The sequence below is a fragment of the Dendrobates tinctorius genome, unplaced genomic scaffold (genome assembly GCF_039654945.1).
Source record: "Dendrobates tinctorius isolate UK_male_01 unplaced genomic scaffold, ASM3965494v1 ptg000046l, whole genome shotgun sequence".
Taxonomy (NCBI): domain Eukaryota; kingdom Metazoa; phylum Chordata; class Amphibia; order Anura; family Dendrobatidae; genus Dendrobates; species Dendrobates tinctorius.
Genome location: NW_027361714.1, coordinates 76,160,588 through 76,187,826, shown reverse-complemented (window position 1 = coordinate 76,187,826; position 27,239 = coordinate 76,160,588). Strand labels below are relative to the sequence as shown.

At 45.2% G+C, this 27,239-nt stretch overlaps 1 protein-coding gene across 6 annotated transcripts in view; it reads right to left on the bottom strand.

Moving 5' to 3' along the window:
* DDO (D-aspartate oxidase) overlaps positions 1-27,239 on the bottom strand; it is a 184,615-nt gene that overhangs the window by 31,785 nt on the left and 125,591 nt on the right. For 4 of the 6 annotated variants that reach the window (XR_012232320.1, XM_073576008.1, XM_073576012.1 and 1 more), the window contains one exon: positions 1,049-1,157. Coding sequence is in view for 5 of the 6 variants with exons in the window: in XM_073576008.1 (XP_073432109.1) it covers positions 1,049-1,157 (109 nt within the window). In the remaining variant the exon portion in view is untranslated. Of the gene's footprint in view, positions 1-1,048; positions 1,158-1,288; positions 1,359-27,239 lie in introns of all 6 variants that reach the window. The other 2 variants (XM_073576010.1, XM_073576011.1) reach the window with 1 other exon arrangement.

Genomic DNA, 27,239 nt, shown 5'->3' with positions numbered 1-27,239 from the left:
TAGGCTGGAGCCACTCCTCCACCATCTGTAACAAGTCATTTGCCTGAGACGTGGAGGGCCGAGACTCTACATAGGACCACTCTTCATGACACTGCTGACAGCCCCTTACCTTAGGAGTCTCCTGTTCACACTGCTGAAGTTCGGTAGCTTCCGCTGCAGCACCTCTTGCTGCTTCTGGACCTGCAGCACCTCTTGCTGAAGCCATTGCTGACTGACAAACTGCTCCAAAAGCTCCTCCATTTCTCCAGCAGACTTGCTCACCAACATGCCTCAGTTCACACTGCCCGCATTCTCCACCGTATGTCGTGCTCCGGTAGCACATTGTGCAGAGATGAGGCAGTGACCCACAAAGTTCCAACACAAAGTCTCTTTAATGTGTTACTTCACAACATTAAATGTCTATTTCACACAAGTGCATAGCAACCATGTTAAGTTCACACACGTGCATAGCCTTAATGTCCAGTTCGCATAAACACAGCACTACATAGTACCCAGTATCCCAGTATCCTGCAGGTGGGCACATATTCTCTGGATTGCAGTCACAATACACGCAAGTTCACCTCTGACCAGTTGCCATGGGTGACTGTTACTGTCTCTCTACTCACATCTTTACACAGTCCATGATCCTTTTAGTTTGCAGCTGTTAAACACGCTGGACTTCCCTTTGGGCATAGGACAGTCTACCTCTGGTTCACCTCCAGGCACAAGACTGTCCACGCCCGAGACCAGTTTCCTTGGGCAACTGCAGTGCTGTGCATGCTACGTCTGCGATGGCAATGCACTCCCAAGGCCTCAATACACCTCCGTGCGTATCCTGTGGAGAACACACAGTGACCCTACCTGTGACACAGGTCACTGCCTCACACATACTAGAATAATGAAAAAGCAAGATGATTGCAAAGATACATAGCCTTTCATTTTCTGCTATGTGCCATTATTGTAACCCACATTAAAAAACTTATACAATTTGTACATTCTGGCAGAGAAATAACAAGTGCTATTTTTTGTTTAGGTACACAAACCATTCTTGTAATTTTGATTTACTTACCCTGAAATCAAATGGATGCCAGCTTCACCAGCCTCTGAGGAATTGGCAAGTTTAAACAAGTAATCAAAAGTTTCTTTGAACCAGTCTTCTTGTTGATGAAGTGGCGTGTCTTAACGAAACATAATGGATAATCATAAATACAAATTACTTAATAACAGGAGGTTAAACTTTCATATTTATTGAATGTCGCTTCTAAAGTCTTATGCAATAGTTAGTATATCAATTTTATTACATACATACGTGGTAAAAATTGTTGGTACCCCTCGTTAATGACAGAAAAACCCACAATGGTCTCTGAAATAACTTGAATCTAACAAAAGTGATAACAAATAAAAAAATCAATGAACATGAACAAATGAAAGTCAGACATTGCTTTTCAACCATGCTTCTACAGAATAAAAAAAAATAAAACTCATGAAATAGGCCTGGACAGAAATGATGGTACCCCTGAAAATAATGAAACAAAAGGGATATGCTAAATCAAGGTGTGTCCACTAGTTAGCTTCACAGTTGTCTATAATCTTGGAATCAGTGAGTGGGCCTGTATATAGGGCTAAGGATACTCACTGTGCTGTTTGGTGACATGGTGTGTATCACACTCAGCATGGACCAGAGGAAGCGAAGGAAAGAGTTGTCTCAGGAGATTAGAAAGAAAATTATAGCCAAACATGTTAAAGGTAAAAGTTATAAGATCATATCCAAGCAGCTTGATGTTCCTGTGACTACAGTTGCAGATATTATTCAGAAATTTAAGCTCCATGGAACTGTAGCCATCCTCCCTGGATGTGGCCACAGGAAGAAAATTGATGACAAATCAAAGAGACAGATAATATGAATGGTAACAAAAGAGTCCAGAATAACTTCTAAACAGATTAAAGGTGAACTACAAGCTCAAAGAACATCAGTGTCAGATCGCACCATCCGTCGTTGTATGAGCCAAAGTGGACTTCATGGGAGACCACACCATTGTTGAAAGAAATGGAGACCAACAATCAAAAAAAATGTCCAGGGCTTTCGAGCATGATCAGCGATACCCAGCGGGGGGGGGGCAGTAGCTGATAGGTGTCACACACAGCGATATCGCTGGTGAGATCGCTGTTGCGTCACAAAACTTGTGACTCAGCAGCGATCTCGCTAGCGATCTCGCTGTGTGTGACGGGGGCTTATAGGGTCCCTTCCCCTTGGCTTTCTTACGGCCACAGCGTGACAGTACAATTAGAAAAACAGTGAACAAATATGCCTTGTTTGCAAGGTTTCAAGGAGAAAGCCTCTTCTTTCTACAAAGAACATGGCAGCATGAGTAAAGTTCGCAAAGTTGCATCTGAACAAACCACAAGACTTTTGGAAAAATGTCCTTTGGACAGACGAGACCAAAGTGGAGATGTTTGACAATAATGCCCTGACCACATTTAGTCAAACCAAACAGAGCAAATCAGCACAAATACCATTTGTCAACCACTGTGGTGGAGAGAGAACACTGGGCAAAAGATGGGCACCACTAATAAATGGGAGGGTGCAGAAAGTGTGAAGAAGAGAATAAACTTGCTTCATAAATAGGAGAACCACAATATAAATATCACACACTATAAAGATAGGGATGTATTTGCCACATGGTAAAAATCGCTGATGTGAAAGTAGCCTAAGTCACTGCCGACAGTGTCTGCATTAGTCATACTCACCAATGGGGGAGTCAGCAATCAAAGTGCCTAGGGCAGCATAAACTCTAAGGGTACCGTTACACTTAGCAATGCACCAGCGATCCCGACAACGATATGGATCGCTGGTACATCGCTAAGTGGTCGCTAGTGAGCTGCCACACAGGCAGATCTCACCAGCGACATAGCAGTGGTTGGGGTCGCTACTTACCTGTCAGACGCGGCAATCCTGACGTTCTCCCGCCCACGTCCATGCGTCGCTTGTCGGCGCCACAGGAAGCCCAGCAGGAAGCGCCCGACGAGAAATGGTCCAGGACGTTCTCGCGCGATCAGCGATAATCAGCGGGGGAGCCGGTCGGAGGTGAGTATCACATGTAGCGATATCGCTAGCAATATCGCTGCTCCGTCACAAAAACAGTAACGTTACAGCGATATTGCTAGCGATATCGCTATGTGTAACGGGCCCTTAAATCCAGCCCTGGCTTTAGTGACATTTTTGCAAACATATTTTAGCCAAAACCAAGAATGGATACTTTAATTCAGTCCAGTATCCTCTATTGGCTTTGGTTAAAAAAATATATACAGTAAGTCCGGAAATGTTCCAACCTTCTCACTGTTAGCCAGGTTTTAGATGGAACCTGTCACCAGAAATAACATTGTTAACCTGCAAATATGCGGTTAATCTGCAGATCAACAGCATTATTATGTTGCCTGGCACCTGCACGTAGCCGAATGTAGAGGGCAGAAAATTAACTTTATTCACCCTGCCAGCATTCGGTATTCAGTCATAGGGGCGGGGGCAGTGCCGGCTCAGTCACGCTCTGAATATACGGAGCTGTCGATGTTACCATGCCCCCCACCCTGTCTGACACTGGCCCTATACTGCGGCTGGCTGTCAGTCAGGGGCTCTTGAGCGCTGCCTGTATTGGTGTCATCACCATAGAGCCAAAACACGTTAACTTGAAGAGTAACCACTGTTGTTTATTTTTTAATAAATTAAAAGCACACATAAAAATAAGAAATTTCTTTCTCCTCCGAAACTGATTAATTTTCAAAATTCCCAATTCCCAATTCACAGATAAAATCTATCTTTCACCACTTCCTGATCTTCGACATATGGATAAGTCATGGTGATTTTGTTTGATCCCCACTGGGTGTTCAGCAAATCATGACGACATCATGGTACACATATTTGGTATTGCTGAGTCTGAAACACCCCGAGCTATAAAACGATCCCATTAGTTAACCCCTTCAGTGAACACTGTAAAAATCATGCTTTTTCATAAGACTGAAGAACAAAAAGTGGGAAAAAAGATAAAGAAAACAAATGTAAATAAATAAAAATGGTATAGCTGAAAACATCATGTCCTGCAAAAAACAAATCGATACAGCTCCATAAGCAAAAAAATAAAAAGTTATTGCTCTCAGAATAAAGTGATGCAAAAATAATTCTTTTTGTAGAAAATAGATTTTATTGTGTAAAAGCACCAAAAACATAAAAAAAAATGTGGTATTGCTGTAATCACACTGACCCAAAAAATAAAGCTGCCTTACCAATTTTACCACACGCTGAATGGCATAAAAATACTAATTCCTGAATTGCTGTTTTTTGTTCTTTCTGCCTCCCAAAAATCAGAATAGAAAGCAATCAAAAAATGCTGTATGCCCGAAAATGGTACCAACAAAAATTTCAACTCGTCCTGCAAAAACAAGCCCTCATATGACTCTGTTGGCAGAAATAATGAAAAATTATAGCTCTAAAAATATGGCAATGCAAAAAATAGTTTTTGCAAATAAACACCATTTTTTAGTGTGACAGCAGTCAAGCATAACAAAAACTATAGAACTCTAGTATCACTGTGATCACACAGACCCAAAGAATAAAGTTACATAATCACTTATAATGAATGAGGAATGGCATACAAAATAAATAAAACAGATACTTCACCTCTGTTAATTCTGCCTCCCAAAGATTGCAGTAAGACTTGACACACATTAAACCTGCGCTCTACGCTGAGCTTACACCAGGGTTTCCATATAAATCTCTGAAATATATGATTCATACAGAATTCTCTTACAGAAAATTCCCTATAAGGGTGGTTTGACATTAGCGCTTTTTAAGCGCACGCACGGCCAGGGGTAGCTCCGCCCCCGAGCCGGCTCTCTGCCCGGCGTGCCCGCCCCTTGCTTGTAGCGCCGCCTCCTAGCACACAGCGGCGCCTGCGATCGGCGCACCCTATCTTTAGCATAGGGTGCGCAGATCGTGCGCAGGCCGTGCGCTAGTTGCGCTTTGACCTGCGCTGCGCACTTTTGACGGTGCGCCGTGCGCGCCAAAATCAACCTTTTCGGATTTTGGCGCGCACGGCGCACTGTCAAAAGTGCGCAGCGCAGGTCAAAGCGCAACTAGCGCACGGCCTGCACACGATCTGCGCACCCTATGCTAAAGATAGGGTGCGCCGATCGCAGGCGCCGCTGTGCGCTAGGAGGCGGCGCTACAAGCAAGGGGCGGGCACGCCGGGCAGAGAGCCGGCTCGGGGGCGGAGCTACCCCCGGCCGTGCGTGCGCTTAAAAAGCGCTAATGTGAAACCAGTCTAATAAGGCTGATGGAGTCAATATGGATGTTGTCTGGCCTGTGATCTGGTGTTGTTCCTCTTTTTAGGCATGCATAAAAGTGCAGTCTGCAACAGTTTTGCGCACCTCTGAAAAGGACCCTGCTGAACAGAGGTCAAACGAAGACCAAAGTAAAAACACGAAAATGCCCTATATCATAAACACAGAGGACCGTGATGCAAGCAGAAACTTATTCGATGTCTTTCTTCCTCACCCCTCAAGAGGAAGAAAGACATCGAAATGCGCGTCAAGGGGTACACTGGACTCTTCTGAACTCTGGATATTTATGATTGTCCCTGGCTCTTACCTGTTTACTCATGTGCTGTATTATTAGTTGATCTTGAGCTATGGAGTACACTATTTGTTTCTGGATTCTCCTATGAGTCATGCAATTTATGTACAGTTATGGCCAAAAGTATTGACACCCCTGCAATTCTGTCAGATAATACTCAGTTTCTTCCTGAAAATGATCACAAACACAAATTCTTTGGTATTATTATCTTCATTTAATTTGTCTTAAATGAAAAAACACAAAAGAGAATGCAGCAAAAAGCAAAACATTGATCATTTCACACAAAACTCCAAAAATGTGCCAGACAAAAGTATTGGCACCCTCAGCCTAATACTTGGTTGCACAATCTTTAGCCAAAATAACTGCGACCAACCGCTTCCGGTAACCATCAATGCGTTTCTTACAATGCTCTGCTGGAATTTTAGACCATTCTTCTTTGGCAAACTGCTCCAGGTCCCTGATATTTGAAGGGTGCCTTCTCTAAACTGCCATTTTTAGATCTCTCCACAGGTGTTCTATGGGATTCAGGTCTGGACTCATTGCTGGGCACCTTAGAAGTCTCCAGTGCTTTCTCTCAAACCATTTTCTAGTGCTTTTTGAAGTGTATTTTGGGTCATTGTCCTGCTGGAAGACCCATGACCTCTGAGGGAGACCCAGCTTTCTTACACTGGGCCCTACATTATGCTGCAAAATTTGTTGGTAGTCTTCTGACTTCATAATGCCATGCACACGGTCAAGCAGTCCAGTGCCAGGGGCAGCAAAGCAACCCCAAAACATCAGGGAACCTCCACCATGTTTGACTGTAGGGACCGTGTTCTTTTCTTTGAATGCCTCTTTTTTTCTCCTGTAAACTCTATGTTGATGCCTTTGCCCAAAAAGCTCTACTTTTGTCTCATCTGACCAGAGAACATTCTTCCAAAACGTTTTAGGCTTTTTCAGGTGAGTTTTGGCAACCTGGCTTTTTTATGTCTCGGGGTAAGAAGTGGGGTCTTCCTGGGTCTCCTACCATACAGTCCCTTTCCATTCAGACGCCAACGGATAGTACGGTTTGACACTGTTGTACCCTCGGACTGCAGGGCAGCTTGAACTTGTTTGGATGTTAGTCGAGGTTCTTTATCCAACATCCACACAATCTTGCGTTGAAATCTCTTGTCAATTTTTCTTTTCCGTCCACATCTAGGGAGGTTAGCCACAGTGCCATGGGCTTTAAACTTCTTGATGACACTGCGCACGGTAGACACAGGAACATTCGGGTCTTTGGAGATAGACTTGTAGCCTTGAGATTGATCATGCTTCCTCAAAATTTGGTTTTCTCAAGTCCTCAGACAGTTCTTTGGTCTTCTTTCTTTTCTCCATGCTCAATGTGGTACACACAAGGACACAGGACAGAGGTTGAGTCAACTTTAATCCATGTCAACTGGCTGCACGTGTGATTTAGTTATTGCCAACACCTGTTAGGTGCCACAGGTAACTTACAGGTGCTGTTAATTACACAAATTAGAGAAGCATTACATGATTTTTCGAATAGTGCCAATACTTTTGTCCACCCTCTTTTTTATGTTTGGTGTGGAATTAAATCCAATTTGGCTTTAGGACAATTCTTTTTGTGTTTTTTCATTTAAGACAAATTAAATGAAGATAATAATACCAAAGAATTTGTGTTTGCAATCATTTTCAGGAAGAAACAGTATTATCTGACAGAATTGCAGGGTTGTCAATACTTTTGGCCACCACTGTAATCCTATTTCAATATACATGCAGTACTTATCTCATTAGAATTCATCAGAGACAAGTCCCATCAGTGTCCGGTTTATTTATTGATTAACCTATCTTGCATCCTTCTTTGTACTATAATTACAGGTGCATCTCACAAAATTAGAATATCACCAAAAAGTTAATTTATTTGAGTTCTTCAATACAAAAAGTGAATCTCATATATTATATAGAGTCATTACAGAGGTATTTCAAGTGTTTATTTCTGTTAATGTTGATGATTATGACTTACAGCCAATGAAAACCCAAAAGTTATTATATCAGTAAATTAGAATACTTTATAACACCAGCTTGAAAAAATGATTTTAAAATCCGAAATGTTGGTCTATTGAAATATATGTTCAGTAAATGCACTCAATATTTGGTCGGGGCTCCTTTGGCATCAATTACTGCATCAATGTGGTATGGCATGGAGGCGATCAGCTTTTAGCACTGCTGAGGTGTTATGGAAGCCCAGGTTGCTTTGATAGCAGCCTTCAGCTCGTCTGCATTGTTGGGTCTGCTGTCTCTAATCTTCCTTTTGACAATACCCCATAGATTCTCTATGGGGTTAAGGTCAGGCAAGTTTGCTGACCAATCAAGCACAGTGATACTGTTGGTTGTAAACCAGGTATTGGTACGTTTGGCAGTGTGGACAGGTGCCAAGTCCTGCTGGAAATGAAATTTCCATCTCCAAAAAGCTTGTTGGCAGAGGGAAGCATGAAGTGCTCTAAAATTTCATGGTAGACGACTGCACTCACTTTGGCCTTGATAAAACACAGTGGACCTATACCAGCAGATGACATTGGGACGTCCGCACACCCAGGGCTGCGGGGTACTCGGTACCGGGCCCGGTGGATCTCAATGGGAGTTGTCACGGTACCTGTGACCCGGCCCGTGGCCCTGGGCGCCCATTGTAAATGTTCAGTGTCAATGAATAAGTCGTGACGCCACCTGTGGTGTTCGGCAATGTAGATGTTAAGCCGACGCTGCAGACAGATCCTCTGGGACAAATGGTGGGGTGCAGCAGTGATGGTATAGCCCTCCACAGGCAGGGCTGTAGTCCCAGGGCAGAGTGGATGTAGCGACACTTAGATGGTGTAGTGTTAGGCGCAGGGGATGTAGCAGTGCCGGGCAGGTTGATGCAGGAATAAGTGGAGGACACCTGAACATGTAGTCCCAAAGCTTTACTCACAGTCTGTTGTACAAACAGGTGCCTGCTTCCGTGCCATGTCCTCCGGGTCTGGGACTCAGTCAACCCCCAGGCCAGATGGAATACTCCTTTCCAAAACTCCGCCAACTTGTGCCTTTCTGAACATCTCCTCTTATAGCGCCTTTAGATGAAATACTCCTAGTACTGAGTTACACTGGAGTTCCTCTTGTCTGATGTTCCTATGAACTCTACTTGTACGGCAGACAGCTGTAGCCTGCTTCGGGGACTCTTTGCTACTAAGTCCCGGCTCACTATCCAGTTGCTGTTGCGCCCCCAAGTCTTGTGTGGGAATAAAGTGGTCACTACTTCTATTCCTCCGGTGTCTGCTGCAGGACCATTAGTATCCATACAACCTCGGGGACCGGGCCCCGGCCTTGCGCTTAGAACTTCTAGGAAGGGTTCTCTTCTCACCCACGTCCTCTGTTCTCTTTTACTCCTCACGTTCCGTACTAATCCTTTCTTTCTATGGAGAGTCAGGCTTTCAGTCTATGTTGCTCTCTCTCTCCCTTTCCCGTGCCAGCAGACACAGGTCACTGGGATCTGCTGCAGCACTTCCATCCATCTATCCCTCTCTTTAGGGATCTTCTTCTCACTCGCTCTCCAACCAACTACTGACTGACTTAAACTCTTCCCGCTCCTTGAAATGTAATCTAACTCCACCCACCTCCCAGCACGTTTCGCGTTCCAAGCAGGGAGCCACCAATGGGTGCTTTGCTATACTCCAAGCAGGGAGCCGCCGAAGGTGCTTTGCTACACTACTTTGTGGTGTGGGGTGCAGGTGTTGGAGCGTGGTCAGGAGTCTCCATCTTACCTAGATGGTGGGACACCACACCTCAGGAGGAGGTGCAGTACCTCTGTGGCGACTGAGCCTCAGGGGTGCCACAACATAGCTCCTCAAACCATCACTGACTGTGGAAAGCTTTTTTGGAGATGGAAATGTAATTATCCAGAGAATCTATTGGGCTCTTGTTAAGAGAAAGATGAGAGACACCAGACCCAACAATGCAGACGAGCTGAAGGCTGCTATCAAAGCAACCTGGGCTTCCATAACACCTCAGCAGTGCCACAGACTGATCGCCTCCATGCTATACCGCATTTATGCAGTAACTCATGCCAAAGGAGCAGACCAAGTATTGAGTGCATTTACTGAATATACATTTCAGCAGGCCAACATTTCGGATTTTAAAATAATTTTTTCAAGCTGGTCTTATAAATTATTCTAATTACTGAGATAATGACTTCTGGGTTTTTTATTGGCTGTAAGCCATAATCATCAACATTAACAGAAATAAACACTTGAAATAGATCACTCTGTTTGTAATGACTAAATAATATGAGTTTCACTTTTTTAAATTAACTTTTTGATGTTATTCTAACTTTGTGAGATGCATCTGTATTTGCACTATGCACTTTATCTATTTAAAATATTACTGCTATTTATCCCATTTATTTTCTATAGCAAGTAAAAATTTACTTTACAGGTAGCTACATTTTTTGGATGTGATATACCTTTATCCAAATTCCCTGACACAATGCTACTTTTTTGTCCAATGTGTGCTTGTTCCAATTCCTGTATGGACTGTTTTCATCTCCAATCACTTTTTAATGATTTTTTTTTAAATTGTGTGATCTAATAAAAAATATTTACTTGTTGTGCAACCCATGTTTGGAGGGCTTTTTTGCTCTACATAGGAGTCCAGAGTAACTCTGGTGCCTCATTATAGTGAATGAATCTCTTGGGAGTTTCATCTTAATTGCGTCATTCGGAGATTTAGATGAAAACCCGAGCACTATCCCAAATGTTATGTAAAATGTTCCCAATAAAATGTAAACACTCCCATCTGTCATCTCTTAATGGAAATATAGGGGGCTTCTACGTTACTAGTAGCACAAAGGTTCTGGAAAAGCACTATGGCTTCTCACCCCCAAAAGAAATACAGCAAATTCTGCACTCCCAAATATAAGTGCTCCCTTCCCTTCTGAGACCCATGCCTAAACCACATTTAGCATTTACATGTTGGGCATTTCTATAGCGGTGAGAACCCGCCTAATTTACGGGTGCATATCTTCAGAAGCATGAGCTGGGCATTACAGACTGGTCACTACAACGTACTGTGGGCACTACACTGTACAGGCACTACAATAGCAGATTTGTCATTTTCACTCAGCAACATGCACTACTGCTTATTTCCAGTAAACACCCATGGAGTCAAATAATCACTATAGATAAATTCCTACAAGGGTATAATTTCCAAAATGGGGTCACTTCAGGAGGTATTCTGCTCTTCCAGCACTTAGGGGCTCTGTATATGGAACCAGCAAAATATTCTAGGAAAATCTGAATCTCCAGAAGGCAAATAGCGCTCCATCCCTCTCAAGTCTCACCACGTGGCGAAGCAGTACTGTACTGCCACATATGGGGTATTTCCACGTTTAGCAGAAATTGTGGGACAAATTTTGGTGCCATTTTACCCATTTCCCTTTGTGAAATTGGAAAATATGTTGCTAAAACAAAATGTTAGTGGTAAAAATTTAATTATTCTTTCTTCACCGCTCAATGGTATAAAACTCTGTGACACACTCAAGGTGTCAATATGATATCTGATCCCTTAGATGAATTCATTGAGAAGTGTAGTTGGTAAAATAGGGTCACTTATGGGGGTGTCTGCTTTTCTGGCACCTCAAGGGTTCTCCCAGTGAGTCATGGCCCTCACAAACCATAACAGTAAGGTCTGCACTAAATTATGGTGCTCTTTCCCTTCTGTGCCTCAAAAGTAGTTCCCAATTTCATCTAGGGTATTGGCAAACTCAAGAGAAATTGTACAACGAACTTAGAGGTCACTTTTTTATTCTATTAGCCCTTATAAAAATTAAATATCTGGGGCTAAAACATTAGGTTACGTGCACACTTTGCGGATTGCTGTGCGTATTTTTCCACGCAGAATCTGCAGAATCCACAAGTACAATGACCTGCATTTTATCTGCGGATTTAGTGCGGATTTCCTGCAGATTTTATGAGGATTTTTCTCCTGCGTTTTTACACCTGCGGATTCCTATAATGGAATAGGTGTAAAAACGCTACAGAATCCACACAAAGAATTGACATGCTGCGGAAAATAAATTGCTGCCTTTCTGCGCAGAATTTTCCGCAGCATGTGCACAGCGGTTTTTGTTTTCCATAGGTTTACATGGCACTGTACACCGCATGGAAAACTGTTGCGGATCCGCAGGGCCAAATCCGCTGCGGATCCGCAGCCAAATCCGCAACGTGTGCACATACCCTTATATTAGCAGTAAAAATGTAACTATTCATTCTTCACCACTCAAAGGTATAAATTTCTATGTGGTGCATGTGGTGTCAACATACTCACTGCACCCTAGATGAATTCATTCAGAGGTGTAGATTGTAAAATGATGTCACTTATGGAGGGTTCCCGCTGTCCTGGCACCAACTCAGAGACTCTGCCAAAGTGACATGGCATCCTAATACCACTCCAGCAAAATCTGAACTCCAATAAGACTCTTTTTCCCTACTGAGCTTTGCACTGTGCAAAGTAGTTTTCAAACACCTATGTGGGATACAAGTGTATGCAAGAGAAATTGCACAACAAATTGTTTGGTCCATTTTGCTTCTGTTACCCTTGTGAAAATGAAAAATTTGAGGCAAAACCAACATGCGGGAAAAATTTATTTTTTCATTTTCACAGTTCAACTTTATAAACTTCTGTGTAGCACATTGGGGTTGAAAGTGCTCACCACACATCTAGATAAATTCCTTGAGAGGTCTAGATTCCAAAATGGTATCACTAATGGTGGTTTCCACTGTTTAGACACATTCAGGAACGCTCCAAACCCGACATGGTGTCTGCTAACGATTCCAGCAAACTTTGCATTCAAAAAGTCAAATGGCTCTCCTTTCCTTCCGAGCCCTGCCGTGTGCCCAAACAGTAGTTTTCCTACATATATGGGGTATAGGTGGGAGAAATTACAAGAACAAATTTTGTGGTGCATTTTCTCCTGTTACCTTTGTGCAAATGCAAAATTTGGTGCTAAAAGAACATTTTTGTGGGAAAAATGTGATATTTTATTTTCATGGCTTTACGATATAAACTTCTGTGAAGCACCCGTGGGTTCAAGGTGCTCAGCACATATCTATATACATTCCTTGAGGTGATCTAGTTTCCAAAATGGGGTAACTTGTGGGGGGGGGGGTTTCCACTGTTTACGCACATCAGTGGCTTTCCAAATGTGACATGGCATCCGCTCTCGATTCCAGATATTTTAGGATTCAAAAAGTCAAATGTTGCGTCTTCAAAGCCCTGCCATGCAACCAAACAGTAGTTTTTCCCCACATATGGTGTATTGGCAAACTCAGGAGAAATTGCACAACAAATTTCTGGGACCATTTTCTCGTATTACCCTTTTGAAAATAAAATAAATGTGGTCTAAAGAAAAAATTTGTGAAAAAAAGTAAAATGTTCATTTTTTACTTCCACGTTGCAATAATTCCTGTGAAGCACTTGAAGAATTAATAAACTTCTTGAATGTGGTTTTGATGACTTTGATGAATGCAGTTTTTAGAATTGTCACTTGTGTGTATTTTCTGTTACATAGGCCCAACAAAGACACTTCAAATGTGATGTGGTCCCAAAAAAACTTGTTTTGTAAATCTTGTTGGAAAAATGTTAATTCCATCATTGCTCTTTTAAAAAACGATATACACTGCCAAATGTACTGTATAATTACCGTTCTATTCACTGTGACATAAAAAAGAAGAAGAAACATGTATTTTATGTAACTTCTATTGTTCTATTATTTCTTTTATATTCACCTCCCCGTCTGTCTATGTAAAATTGATACATCTGTTCAACGGGTTTTTTATGTTTTTAATTGTTTTGCACACTGTTTTGTTTTCTTTCCCAGTCTGAGGAAGGTCTGAGTTATAGACCGAAACGTCACAAGATATTGGGATTACCTTATGCTTAATAAATTATCTGCATACACCATTTTTGAGTGCCGGAATTTTTATATTGTATGGTTTAAGGAGTGGTATCCTTTTCCGTGCACCTTCGGTCAACGCAGTGACGTGTATCCTATTTTTACTGATTAATTTTTTTTACCCTTCTAACTTCCTAATATTTTTAAGAAATTATGCTGATATAAAGAAGAGACATGGGAAATATTATTTATGATCTATTTTGTGTGAAATAACACTGGTTTAGGGGCATAACAATTACCGTTTATACACGTGAGTTTAAGTCGACCCGAGTACAAGCCAAGGCACCTAATTTTGCCACGAAAAACTGGGTAAACTTATTGACTTGAGTATAAGTCGGGTATGCATTGTCCCCTCATCCCTATACTTGTATGCATGGCTCCCCCATCCCTGTCCTTGTATGCATGGCTCCCTCATCCCTGTCCTTGTATGCATGGCTCCCCTGTTCCTGTCATTGTATGCATGGCTCTCCCGTCCCTGTCATTGTGTGCATGGCTCCCCATCTCTGTCCTTGTATGCATGGCTCTCCAGTCACTGTCCTTGTATGCATGGCTCCCCTGTCTCGTCCTTGTATGCATGGCTCTTTATCCCCTATCCTTGTATGCATGGTTCCTATAAAAAAAATAAAAACATCCTACCTACCTTGCCTGCATGCCCTCACTGCTTCTCGTTCCAGGATGAATATTCTCTCCACGACTATGGGAGTGGAGAGGCATGAATATTCATTACCTTAATGAGCGGGGCCACGTGATCGCTCGGCCGGAAGAGCTGCTGGCGCCTGACGAACGAGATGCAGCGAGGGCATGCAGGGAATGTAAGTAGGATGTGTGCTGGAAGCCGGCGACTGTGGCTGTCATTGTGCGCTATTACAGAGAAATGAATATTAATTTCTGTTTAGCAGTGGCACAGGCTTTAGCCAGAGAGGCCGGCTCCTGCCTCTGTGACCTGCTCTGCCGCTCCCCCTCCCCCGCCATCTTTCTGGCACAGCTGACTTGTGTATAAGTCGAGGGTGCGTTTTCAGCACAAAAAATATGCTGAAAAACTCAGCTTATACACGAGTATATATTCTAAAAGTTTGAAAATCGCAAAATTTTCAACATTTTTTCCAAATTTTCGACATTTTCACAAATAAACACTAGTCATATTGAACAAATTTTTCCATTATCGTGAGATACAATATGTCAAAAAAAACAGTTTCAGACTCAATGGGATCCGTTGGAGTGTTCTAGAGTTATTACCCTATAAAGTGACATTGGTCTGAATTGTAAAACTTGGCCTATTTATTATTATTATTATTATTTATTGTTATAGCGCCATTTATTCCATGGCGCTTTACATGTGAGGGGGGTATACATAAAAACAAGTACAATAGTCTTAAACAATACAAGTCATAACTGGTACAGGAGGAGAGAGGACCCTGCCCGCGAGGGCTCACAATCTTCAAGGGATGGGTGATAATACAGTAGGCGAGGGTAGAGCTGGTCGTGCAGCGGTTTGGTCGATCGGTGGTTACTGCAGGTTATAGGCTTGTCGGAAGAGGTCACATTTATGAATGTGAAGGCTGGCTTGGGGTGAAGAGGTTAAGGTCCCGTCACACCAAATGATGCACCAGCGATCCCGACAATGATACGACATGGTCAGGATCGCTGGTGCATCGCTACATGATCGCTGGTGAGCTGCCAAACAGGCAGACACACCAGCGATCAGGAGCAGCGAGGACGCTGGTAACCAAGGTAAATATCGGGTAACTAAGAGCGCGTGTCTCTTAATTAACTGCTGTGTACCTTGGATACCAGGTTGCTTGCGCTGAGAGTTGGTATTCAAGGTAAAAATCGGGTAACTAAGCGCGCGGCACTTAGTTATCCGCTGTTTACCTTGGATACCATCTCCCAGCGCGAGCACGCTGGTATCCACGGTACACAGTGGGTAACTAAGCGCCACGCGCGCTTAGTTACCCGATATTTACCTTGGATACCAGCTCCAGCGTCTGTTTACAGCCCTGGGAGCTCACTGATCATTGGTCTCCAGCTGCCTCACGCAGCGATGCGTTCTGACCAGCGGGAGACCAGCGATCAAAATATGGCCCTGGACATTCCTGCACGATCAGCGATACCCGGTAGGGGGGCCGGTTGCTGATGCATGCCACACACAGCGAGATCGATAGCGAGATCGCTGATGCGTCACAAAATCAGCGATCTCGCTATATGTGACGGACCCCTTAATGAATACAGATTTTTCCATTACTAAAATAGATGACAGTTGGTATTCATAAAGTTTCATGGAGAATGTAACTGTTGTTTCATTGAGATTTATCAATGCAAAGTATTTATGATAGATGTCTGGTGTAAATTCATTTTATACCAGATAACTATCTTACTTTACAAATAAGGAGACAAGGCTTCAGTGTGGCTTGTTTATTTATTTATTTATTTTTAAATCCTCTACCTCTATTATTTATTTATTGTACTCATTTATATAGCGCCATTAATTCCACAGCGCTTTCCAGACATTATTGGCACTGTCCCCTATGTGGCTCACAATCTAAGTTCCCTACCAGTATGATTTTGGTATGTGGGAAGAATCCAGAGAACCCAGAGGAAACCCACACAAACACGAGGATAACATATAAACTCCTTTCAGATGTAGTCCTTGGTGGAATTTAGAAAAGTTTAGGAAAAGGTTTTACCTGGCATTTTGTGCCCAAGCCAGATTCATCAACATGTTCCCAGTAGAGATGAGCGGATTTGTTCGGATTTTGGCCCCGAATCTGATTTTTACTTCGGGCCATATTCGAACACTATTCATGCCGAATGTATGTTTTATGATCAATTCCGAGCTTTTCAGTAAATTCTACTCCCATTGACTCTAATGACGTTCGGCTGTGTTCGACGAATATTGCAAAAGCAATATTTGAATTCTGATCGTATTCGGAACTAAATCCGAACAAACTAGCTCATCTCTAGTTCCCAGCAACTCATTCACCAGTGGAACTCAACCTGGACGTTTTTTTTATTTTTGTTTTATTACAGTAAAACGAGGGCTTCGGGGGAATAGGTGTTTGGTGAGTATAACTGTGTTTGATATTTTTAAATAAAAAAGTAAAACTGTGTTTTGTTTTACTTCTAATAAAAGACTTTATTCTGGCTGTGTCTTTATTTACCATGTACAGTGGATACTCAAAGTATTCAGACCCCTTTAAAATTTTCACTCTTTGTTTCAGTGCAGCCATTTGGTAAATTCCAAAAAGTTCATTTTTTCTCATTAATGTACACTCTGCACCCCATGGTGACTGAAAAAACCCCCAGAAATGTAGAAATTTTTTAAAAAAAGATGGTCATAAGTATTCAGACCCTTTGCTCAGACACTCATATTTAAGTCACATGCTGTCCATTTCCTTCTGATCCTCCTTGAGATGGTTCTACTCCTTCATTGGAGTCCAGCTGTGTTTAATTAAATTGATAGGACTTGATTTGTAAAGGCACACACCTTGTTAGGTATCAGATTTCTGGCTCTGCACAGCAGGAATCCAGAGCCATACATTCAGCGGTCTCCCATTCTGCTCCAACCGCTCAGGGTCCTGCTCAGCAATCCACAGCAAGCCAGGAATGCTGCTCAGACTTGTTCTGTGAGCCTGGATGTTGCTATCACCTCTGGTGCAGCAATGGTAGCGCAACCTGCTCAGCAGGGAACCGCTCCAGAGGCTAAGTCCTCGTGCCGTGCTACTGGGCATGCCCGCAACTTGACCTCTAACTGGAGAGCAGAGGTCACGTGCTCAGGTCCTGCGTCGGATCTGATTGGTTCCTTCCAGGGTACTGGAAGGTCCCGGAAGCACATGGCTATAAAAAGCCCGCATGGTGGCTCGGCCATGCGCTAGTGTAGCATATTATGCTGTGTGTGTATGGTGATGGATGCATGGACTGGTGACTGACTTATTAAGAAACACCTTCCCTCTGATAATACGAATGGTGACAAAGTGTTGGTTAGTCAGCGCCAGATTGTGGCAAGCTACACGTCACTGTGCCTCCTGCACTGCACACTAGCGTCCGACGGTGTCCGGTCTTCCGGCGACGTCGTGCAGCAGCTATAGTTACTGCCGCGCTGCGGTAGCAGCGTCCATTGGCGATTGCGGCTGCAACGCCACTCGCTGGTCATCCTGTGAGGTTAACAAGGCCAGCATCCTTACATTCTTTATTGTAAGGCGACTCTGTGTCTTAACAGAGCCGCTCTTAGCATTCGGGTGACGTTAACCCGAGCGCAGTACCTTACCTTTTGGTGCATCTGCCATTGTCCAGCAGCGGTCTTACCATCTACCACACGGTGGACCCCGGGCGGTGAACGCACCTCCTATTATTTATATCTGGTGCGTTCCGCCGACCCTAACACACCTGTCTATATAAGACCTCACAGCTCACAGTGCATGTCAGACCAAATGAGAATCAGGAGGTCAAAGGAACTGGCCAAGGAGCTCAGAAACAGAATTGTGGCAAGGCAAAAATCAGGCCAATGTTACAAAAGAATTTCTGCAGTACTCAAGGTTCCTAAGAGCACAATGGCCTCCATAATCCTTAAATGGTAGAAGTTTGGGACCACCAGAAATCTTCCTAGATCTGGTCGTCCAGCGAAACTTAGCTATCATGGGAGAAGAGCCTTGGTGAAAGAGGTAAAGAAGAACCCCAAGATCACTGTGACTGAGCTCTACAGATGCAGTAGATGCATCACCTGCCCAATACAATCCCAACAGTAAAACATGGTGGTGGCAGTATCATGCTATGGGGGTGTTTTTCAGCTGCAGGGACAGGACGACTGGTTGCAATTGAAGGAAACATGAATGCGGCCAAGTACAAAGCTATCCTGGATGAAAACCTCAGTGCTCTGGCCCTCAGACTAGGCTGAAGGTTCACCTTTCAACAAGACAATGACCTTAAGCACACAGCTAAAATAACAAAGGAGTGACTTCAGAACAACTCTGTGACCATTCTTGACTGGCCCAGCCCGATCCCTGACCTAAACCCAATTGAGTATCTCTGGAGATACGTGAAAATTGCTGTCCACCAACGTTCACCATCCAACCTGACATAACTGGAGAGGAGCAGCAAAGAAGAATGGCAGAGGATACCCAAATCCAGGTGTGAAAAACTCGCTGCATAATTCCCAAGAAGACTCAAGGCTGTACTAGCTCAAAAGGATGCTTCTACTCAATACTGAGCAAAGGGTCTGAATACTTATGACCATGTGATAGTTCAGTTTTTCTTTAATAAATTTGCAAAAATGTCTGCATTTCTGTTTTTTTCAGTCAAGATGGGGTGCAGAGTGTACAATAATGAGAAAAAAAACCTCTTTTATAAATTTACTAAATGGCTGCAGTGAAACAAAGAGTGAAAAATTTAAAGGATAGTCAATAGAAGGATGAGAGACACCAAATGCAGATGAACTGAAGGCTGCTATCAAAGCAACCTGGACTTCCATACCACCTCAGCAATGCCAAAGGCTGATCGCCTCCATGCCACGCCGCATTAATACAGTAATTGATGCAAAAGGAGCTTCGATAGAAGTATTGAGTGCATTTACTGAATATACTGTACATTTCAGTAAGCCAACATTTTGGATTGTAAATAGTGTTGAGCATTCCGATACTGCAATATCGGGTATCAGCCGATATTCGCGGTATCAGAATTCCGATACTGAGTTCCGATACTTTTAGTATATCGAATACCGAAATCGGAAGTTCCCATAATGCAATGAGCCAGTTTGATTTTATTCAGCCAATGAGGATCCTAAGAAGTGTGGGCACATCCTGTTAGAGCATGTTAGGCATGTAACTACTGGCAAGGCTGTGATTGGCTGCTGAAATGATGTCATGATGCACTATAAAAGCCGCCGCCATTTTGGGTTCACTCTGCTGTGAATTCAGTTAGGGATAGGACGCTGCTGTTCTGAGGGACAGTGTGACCTAGCGATTTGCTATTTTGTGCTTTACCCAGGCTACTTTATCAATCGCTGTAGCTTTCTTTTGCCTTGCAGCACTGTTCACGGCTGTCTGCGAGGTCTCTGTGTGTGAGTGCAGCTCACGCTGTAGCGTGTTCAGCAGCCACCTCCGGTTGTAGTCCGCTCAGCGTGCGTCACTGCCTCATACATTGTCCTTTTTTGCATTAGTGCTGCTCATTTTTCCAGATTTCTCCTATTAGTGTGGTTCCATCCGTATCCAGCTAGAATATTTGCAAACACTATAAAGGAGTAGATAGAGGAGCCTTTCTGCTGGCTTTTGCCCTGCAACCCCAGCCAGATTAGTATTAGCCTATTTTTTGGAGCCTCATCTATTGCATTGTAGGTTACCTTCCTGCATTGTAATAGCTACAAAAAGTTTGTGATACTATCGGTTTTACATCTTTGGGCACATCCAGTGTCTTTTTGTGAAAAAAAAAAAGTTAATAGAGTTCACCAAACACTCCACTTTACAGTTGTGTAGGCCACATTAGCTCATATTAAAGTCTAGTGCACACTTTATAAAATTAGTTTTTCTTATACCTGTTAGCAGCTGTTCAGTACTTTTCTGCCTATCTTTATCAGTCTACAAAGATGAAGAAGGCAGGGAGTAAGGCACGTGGTCGTGGGCGTGGAGTCTCTGCAGGGAGATGATGTGGGCAGGGCCGCCATCAGGGCATTACTGCCCTGACTGGCATATGGGGCCCGGTGGGCAGAGGGGGCCCACATCGGGCCTGGTCTCCTCTGCTCACTGGGCCCCTAACGGCAGGTAAACCAGGCCCTTAGCGCGGCGCTGCGGGCGGCAGCTAAACGCTATTGACATACGGGCCCGGCGGCCCGCACGTCACTAGTTAACAGCCGCCAGCCAATAGGAGGTTAGCAGCTGACGTCAGCTGCAGCGCGCACCTCGCCGGCATCTGACGTCAGTGTCAGTTGCCAGCTAGAGCTCGCTGCAGCATGGAGGGACGGAACTTCGCTCGCCGCTGGAGCGCGGCCAGGTAAGGAGAATTTGCTTTGTTTTTTTTTTTTACAGCGGCGATCCAGGGGGCCCGGGGGCAGAATGCTGGACTGGGGCAGAATGCTGAACATGGGGCAGAATGCTGGACTGGGGCAGAATGCTGGACTGGGGCAGAATGCTGAACATGGGGCAGAATGCTGTACTGGGGCAGAATGCTGAACATGGGGCAGAATGCTGAACATGGGGCAGAATGCTGGACATGGGGCAGAATGCTGAACATGGGGCAATATGCTGGAGACTGGGGCAGAATGCTGAACATGGGGCAGAATGCTCCACTGGGGCAGAAAGCTGAACATGGGGCAGAATGCTGCACTGGGGCAGAATGCTGGACTGGGGCAGAATGCTGAACATGGGGCAGAATGCTGGACTGGGGCAAAATGCTGAACATGGGGCAGAATGCTGGACTGGGGCAGAATGCTGGATATGGGGCAGAATGCTGAACATGGGGCAGAATGCAGAACATGGGGCAGAATGCTGGACATGGGGGCAGAATGCTGGAGACTAGGGCAGAATACTGGAGACAGGGGCAGAATGCTGAGCATGGGGCAGAATGCTGGAGACTGGACTGGGGCAGAATGCTGAACATGGGGCAGAATGCTGGACTGGGGCAGAATGCTGAACATGAGGCAGAATGCTGGACTGGGGCAGAATGCTGGATATGGGGCAGAATGCTGGACATGGGGGGCAGAATGCTGGACATGGGGGGCAGAATGCTGGACATGGGGGGCAGAATGCTGGAGATGGGCAGAATGCTGCACTGGGGCAGAATGCTGAACATGGGACAGAATGCTGGACTGGGGGAGAATACTGGACTGGGGCAGAATGCTGGACTGGGGCAGAATGCTGAACATGGGGCAGAACGCTGCAGACTGGGGCAGAATGCTGAATATGGGGCAGAATGCTGCACTGGGGCAGAATGCTGGACTGGGGCAGAATGCTGAACATGGGGCAGAATGCTGGATATAGGGCAGAAAGCTGAACATGGGGCAGAATGCTGGACTGGGGCAGAATGCTGGACATGGGGGCAGAATAATGGACATGGGGCAGAATGCTGGAGACTGGGGCAGAATGCTGGACTGGGGCAGAATGCTGAACATGGGGCAGAATGCTGGATATGGGGCAGAATGCTGGACATGGGGGCAGAATGCTGGATATGGGGGCAGAATGCTGGATATGGGGGCAGAATGCTGGAGACTGGGGCAGAATGCTGGAGACTGGGGCAGAATGCTGGAGACTGGGGCAGAATGCTGGAGACTGGGGAAGAATGCTGGACTGGGGAAGAATGCTGAACATGGGGCAGAATGCTGGACTGGGGCAGAATGCTGAACATGGGGCAGAATGCTGAACATGGGGCAGAATGCTGAACATGGGGCAGAATGCAGGACATGGGTTAGAATGCTGGACTGGGGCAGAATGCTGAACATGGGGCAGAAAGCTGGACATGGGGCAGAATTCTGGACATGGGGGCAGAATGCTGGACATGGGGGCAGAATGCGAGACACTGGGCAGAATGGAGATACGGGGCATGATTGGAGACAGATGGGGCAGGGTTGGAGACAGATCGCACAGGATCATGGGGCAGGATGGATATGATGGAGATCATATTGGGAAGAATGGATACTCATGAGGGCGGGATGGGAGAACATATGGCTAAAGCCAGGAATGAGACACGTGGGGGTCAGGATGGGGGATATTATTACCATAGGGGCTAATTAAGGGATATTATTATTGCAGTGATGTATTTAATTTTTTGAGGATACTGTTTCAAAGGGGGGGGAGGCTGTCCTGTTACTGTGCAGAGCGACACTATGTCGCCTTTTTTCTTTATGTGGTGTAATGTAGAAGTTGGGAAGAAATAAGTAATGTGTTCTGCAAGCGGAGCTGTAGATAACTGTGTTATTTCCTGCAGAGACGAGCCCTGGCTGGAAAACGTGATGGCGATCTGTGCTGGATGAATGAAAAGCAAGGATGAAGGACTTCACCTAGAGACATCACTGGTGAGTTAGTGTGTTACCTGTACACTGACACTATACATTGTGTACTATATACAGAGGTCCTGTGTATAATGTCACCAGTGATCACTGTGTTACCTGTACATTATATACAGAGCTCCTGTGTATAATGTCAGTGATCAATATATTACCTATACACAGACACTGCATACTAAATTCAGATCTCCTGTGTATAATGCCACTTATGGTGATAGTATTATTTTTTTATTAATGATCAGTATTGTAGTATTCAGTCACCATGTGGTGGTAGTGTGTGGTCTGGGCATGGTGCGGTGGTATTTGTCCCTTGTATGTGCTATTATTTGTCACTTTGTGGTGGTAATATGTGGTCTGGTCATGGTGTGGCAGTATTTGTTCCTTGTATGTGGTATTATAGGTCACTATGTGGAGGTAATATGTGGTCTGGACATGGTGGTATTTGTTCCTTATATGTGATATTATTGGTCATTTTAAAAATTGAAAAATAAATAAAAATATACCTAAAGTGTATTGCATATTTTAACAAATATTTAATAGGTTACAGTAGGGTACAGCCCGGCCATAAGTGTCTACCCTGTTATGGTGTTGGCTTAAAAAAATCTTTTGTCCAAAGCAAAAGCTGCCGGCTATATGTGTGATCTGGTGATGGGAACTGTTAATGTGTGATAGGTGAGAAGCGGAGTTTTTCCAAGAGAGAGCGGTGGGACTCTGGACAGTTTGAGGGGTGGAGCCTGGGCGGGGTCTTAAGGGGGCCCCGAAAATTTTGCCAGTATGGGGCCCCGAAATTCCTAGTGGCAGCCCTGGACGTGGGGATTCTGTGCCTGCTGTGGGCACTAGGGACTCAGCATCCCCCAGTTTTCCCAGGGAACAGTCTTTTATGCGCAGCTTTGTAGGAGCTCGCCGCTGCTGCGGGACGAACAAATTGAAGCCGTTGTCGGATAGATGGCAGCTAATGCATCGACTTCAATTAGTTCCAGATCCTCTCAGGTACAGAGCACCCATCTGTCTCTTCACCACCTGCCAAATTGCCCAGGCAATCAGAGAGCCCTGGACAGGAGCCATCTCTACTTCTGTTCTCTGAATCTGTTGGCTTGGAAAGAGGGGGCCAGCCAAGCAGCATTCGAGAATTTGAAGAAGAGGTAGTATGCAGTGATGCGCAACAGCTTTGTCTCTCTGAATCTGAAGAGGCAGGTGGGCCAGTGCCTATGGTCAGCACACCTCAGTACGCATCTGATGATGAGACTCAGGTGCCACTTTCTGGTGCGTACTGTGCTGTCGAGACTACCCAGGAGAAGCAGTCATTTGAAGAGGGTAGTGTAAATGATGAGGTCCTTGACCCATCATGGCGTGAGGTACAGGAAGGTGGTGGGAGCAGCTCTGAGGAAGAGAGTCCCCGAACGGCCAAAAAAGGAGGGAGAGGGAGGGGGCAAACTCGGTTGCCTGTAGCCTCCACTTCGGCACCCATTAGGAGCATGCCTCTTCTAAAACCCAAAACGGGCGCTCCAAAGACTTGCAGTGCCTGGTCCTTTTTTTTTTTTACACAGTTGCAGATGACATTTGCTTTGTCAAATGCAAGCTGTGTAATCAGAAAGTGAAAAGAGGGAAAAGTGTCAGCAACCTCAATACCACAAATATGTGGAAACATGTGCGGACCAAGCACGTGGTGGAGTTACAAAGACACACTGAAGACCTAGGCCAACCTACAGCGCCACCTACCACCTCTTCAGCTCCTGTTGTAGCCACTTCCTCCAGCTCACACACAGCTGGTTCGGCTTCCTCACAGGATCGCCATGGAAGAACCTCTGGCACTGTTGTACAGAGACACAGTGTCATTCCACCCACAGCACCACATTCCCTGTCATCCTCACACTCCCAGGCCAGTCTACAGCCATCGGTAGCACAGGCATGGGAGAAAAGGCGCCCATACTCGGCAAACCACCCCCGAGCACAGGCTCTGAATGCTGGAATTGCAAAACTACTGTCCCTTGAAATGCTCTCATTCAGGCTGGTGGAGACTGACACCTTCCGTAACTTCATGGCATTGGCAGTCCCACAATACAACGTGCCCAGCCGCTTTTATTTCAGCAGGCAAGTCATCCTTGCCCTGCAAAAGCATGTGGAGGGAAAAATTAAACATGCGCTACTAAACGCCGTCAGTAGCAAGGTCCACCTGACCACCGATGCGTGGACCAGTAACCATGGACAGGGACGATATCTTTCCCTCACTGCCCATTGGGTAAATGTTGTGGAGCCGGGTACAGATCTTGAGAGTGGTGCTGTACGTGTTCTGCCAACTCCAAGGATTGCAGGAATCCAGTCTGTACACATTGACTCCTCCTCATACTCCTGCTCCTCTGAATCAGCGCTGCAGGAGCCGTCACAGTCTACCTCCACATGGACCCATGAACGCTTAGGCCTCTTTCACACTTCAGTTTTTTGCATCAGTCAAAATCCGCCAAAAGGACGGATGCTGGATCCGTTTTAGAACTGATGATGACGGATGCCACCCATCCGTTTTTTTAACGGATCCGCAAAATGAAGAATTTTAAAGGAATCGCAGCCTGGAAAAGGGGAGAGACAGAGAGAGAGAGAGAGATTTTTTTTTTTGTCCGGCACCCAGAAAGAATTTCGGGTTAAATGAGTGTCTGGAGGATCCGCCACAAAAAAAAACGTTGCAAGCTCCGTTTTGAAATCTTTGAGGATGGTGACGGACAGCAATTTTTGGCGGATCCTTAAAAAAAACGGATGTAACGGACAGCAATCCGTCACAATCCGCCATTAATGAAAGTCAATGGAGAAAAAAAACGGATCCTCAAAAGAAAATTGAGGATCCGTTTTTTCCAAAACCTGGCGGATTGTGACTGATTGTAAAAAACTGAAGTGTGAAAGAGGCCTTACCTGTTACGACCGATATGAGCACAGCCGTGGCCAAGCGTCAACAGGCTGTATTGAAATTAATTTCTTTGGGGAATCGAAGCCACACAGCGCAGGAGCTCTGGAATGCCATTAAGCAGGAGAGCGACGTGTGGTTTGTGCCAGCGTTTCTCCAGCCAGGCATGGTAGTGTGTGACAATGGCCGAAATTTGGTGGCAGCTCTGGGCCTAGGCAACCTCACTCACATCCCATATCTGGCACATGTGCTCAACTTGGTCGTGCAGAGTTTTTTGAGGGACTATCCGGATCTTGATGCACTGCTGCACAAGGTCTGCATAGACTGCGCTCACTTGCGGTGTTCAAGCATGGCAAGATCGCGCATTGCAGCTCTGCAGCGCCGATTCCACCTTCCGGAACATCGCATCATATGTGACCTACCCACCAGTGGAATTCAACGTTACATATGTTGGAGAGGTTGTGTGAGCAGCAGGCAGCAGTAATGGAGTACCAGCTGCATCAGGCGCAAACAAGTCGCACTGCGCGCCATTCACACTTCACCACCACTAAGTGGGCCTCTGTGAAGGACATCTGCCACGTTTTGCGTGCCTTCGATGATTCCACGTGGATGGCGAGTGCAGATGATGCACTAGTCAGCATGACTATCCCCCTTATCTGCCTGCTTGAAAAAACACTGCAAGCACTAAGGGAGGAAGTTGTGGAAGAGGTGGAGGATGAGGAGTCACAAATGCCATCTGCTTCTGGACAGTCTGCGCAACGTGGTTCCTCAGAAAGGACTAGGCAGGGGACACTTTGTGAGGAGGATGAGGAGGAGTCAATGGAGGAGGAAGACATCTGTCCAAAGGAGGGAGGTACACAATGCTCTAGAAGTCAGTATGTAGAGCGAGGGTGGGGTGATGCAGAGCAGGCAGAGATGACGCCTCAAGCAGGGGACAGCGTTTCTTGGCCAGTTGGCAGTCTGCAGCACATGGTTGATTTCATGTTGCAGTGTCTGAGAAACGACCGCCGCATCGCCCACATTCTCAACACGGCTGATTATTGGGTGTACACCCTCCTAGATCCTCGCTACCGGGACAACTTACAAAGCCTCATAACACCGTTGAACTGGGAGCATAAAATGCGGGAGTACCAAGACACACTGGTGCATTCCATTGTGTTCTCCATTCAACTCGAGAGCAGTGCTGCTAGTGCTTTACAAAGCAGCTCAGTGCGCCGAGGCAGTGGAGGAAGCTCTGCACAAAGAGGGAGCAGAAGCAGCGCCTCAGCACAAGGCAAGACCAGTATGGCCCAAATGTGGAAAAGTTTTGTGTCCCCACCACGAATGTCTACACCATCATAGACGGCTCCAGTCAGCAGGAGGCAAGTTTCCGTCAGATGGTGACAGACTACATGTCTTGCCCTCTCAGTGTTTTCCCACACGGCTCTTCCCCCTTCAAGTTTTGGGTCTCTAAGCTGGATACATGGCCAGAGCTTAGCCAGTATGCATTGGAGGTGCTGGCTTGCCCTGCTGATAGTATATCATCGGAACGCGTCTTTAGTGCCGCAGGTGGTGTACTAACAGACCGTCGCATGCGACTATCCTCTGATAACGTTGACCGGCTTACTTTTCTGAAAATGAATAAGGCCTGGATCTCGCAGGAATTTGCCAGTCCTGTTCCAGATTAAATAATTGGTTGGCAACAGTATCCAGGTCTCCTGTTGTGTTCATGTTTCCACCACCAGAACTGTAATCCCTGGGCTCCATCACCGCCAGTTGCTGCTCAGAAGTGCTGTCTGCACAGTCAACACAT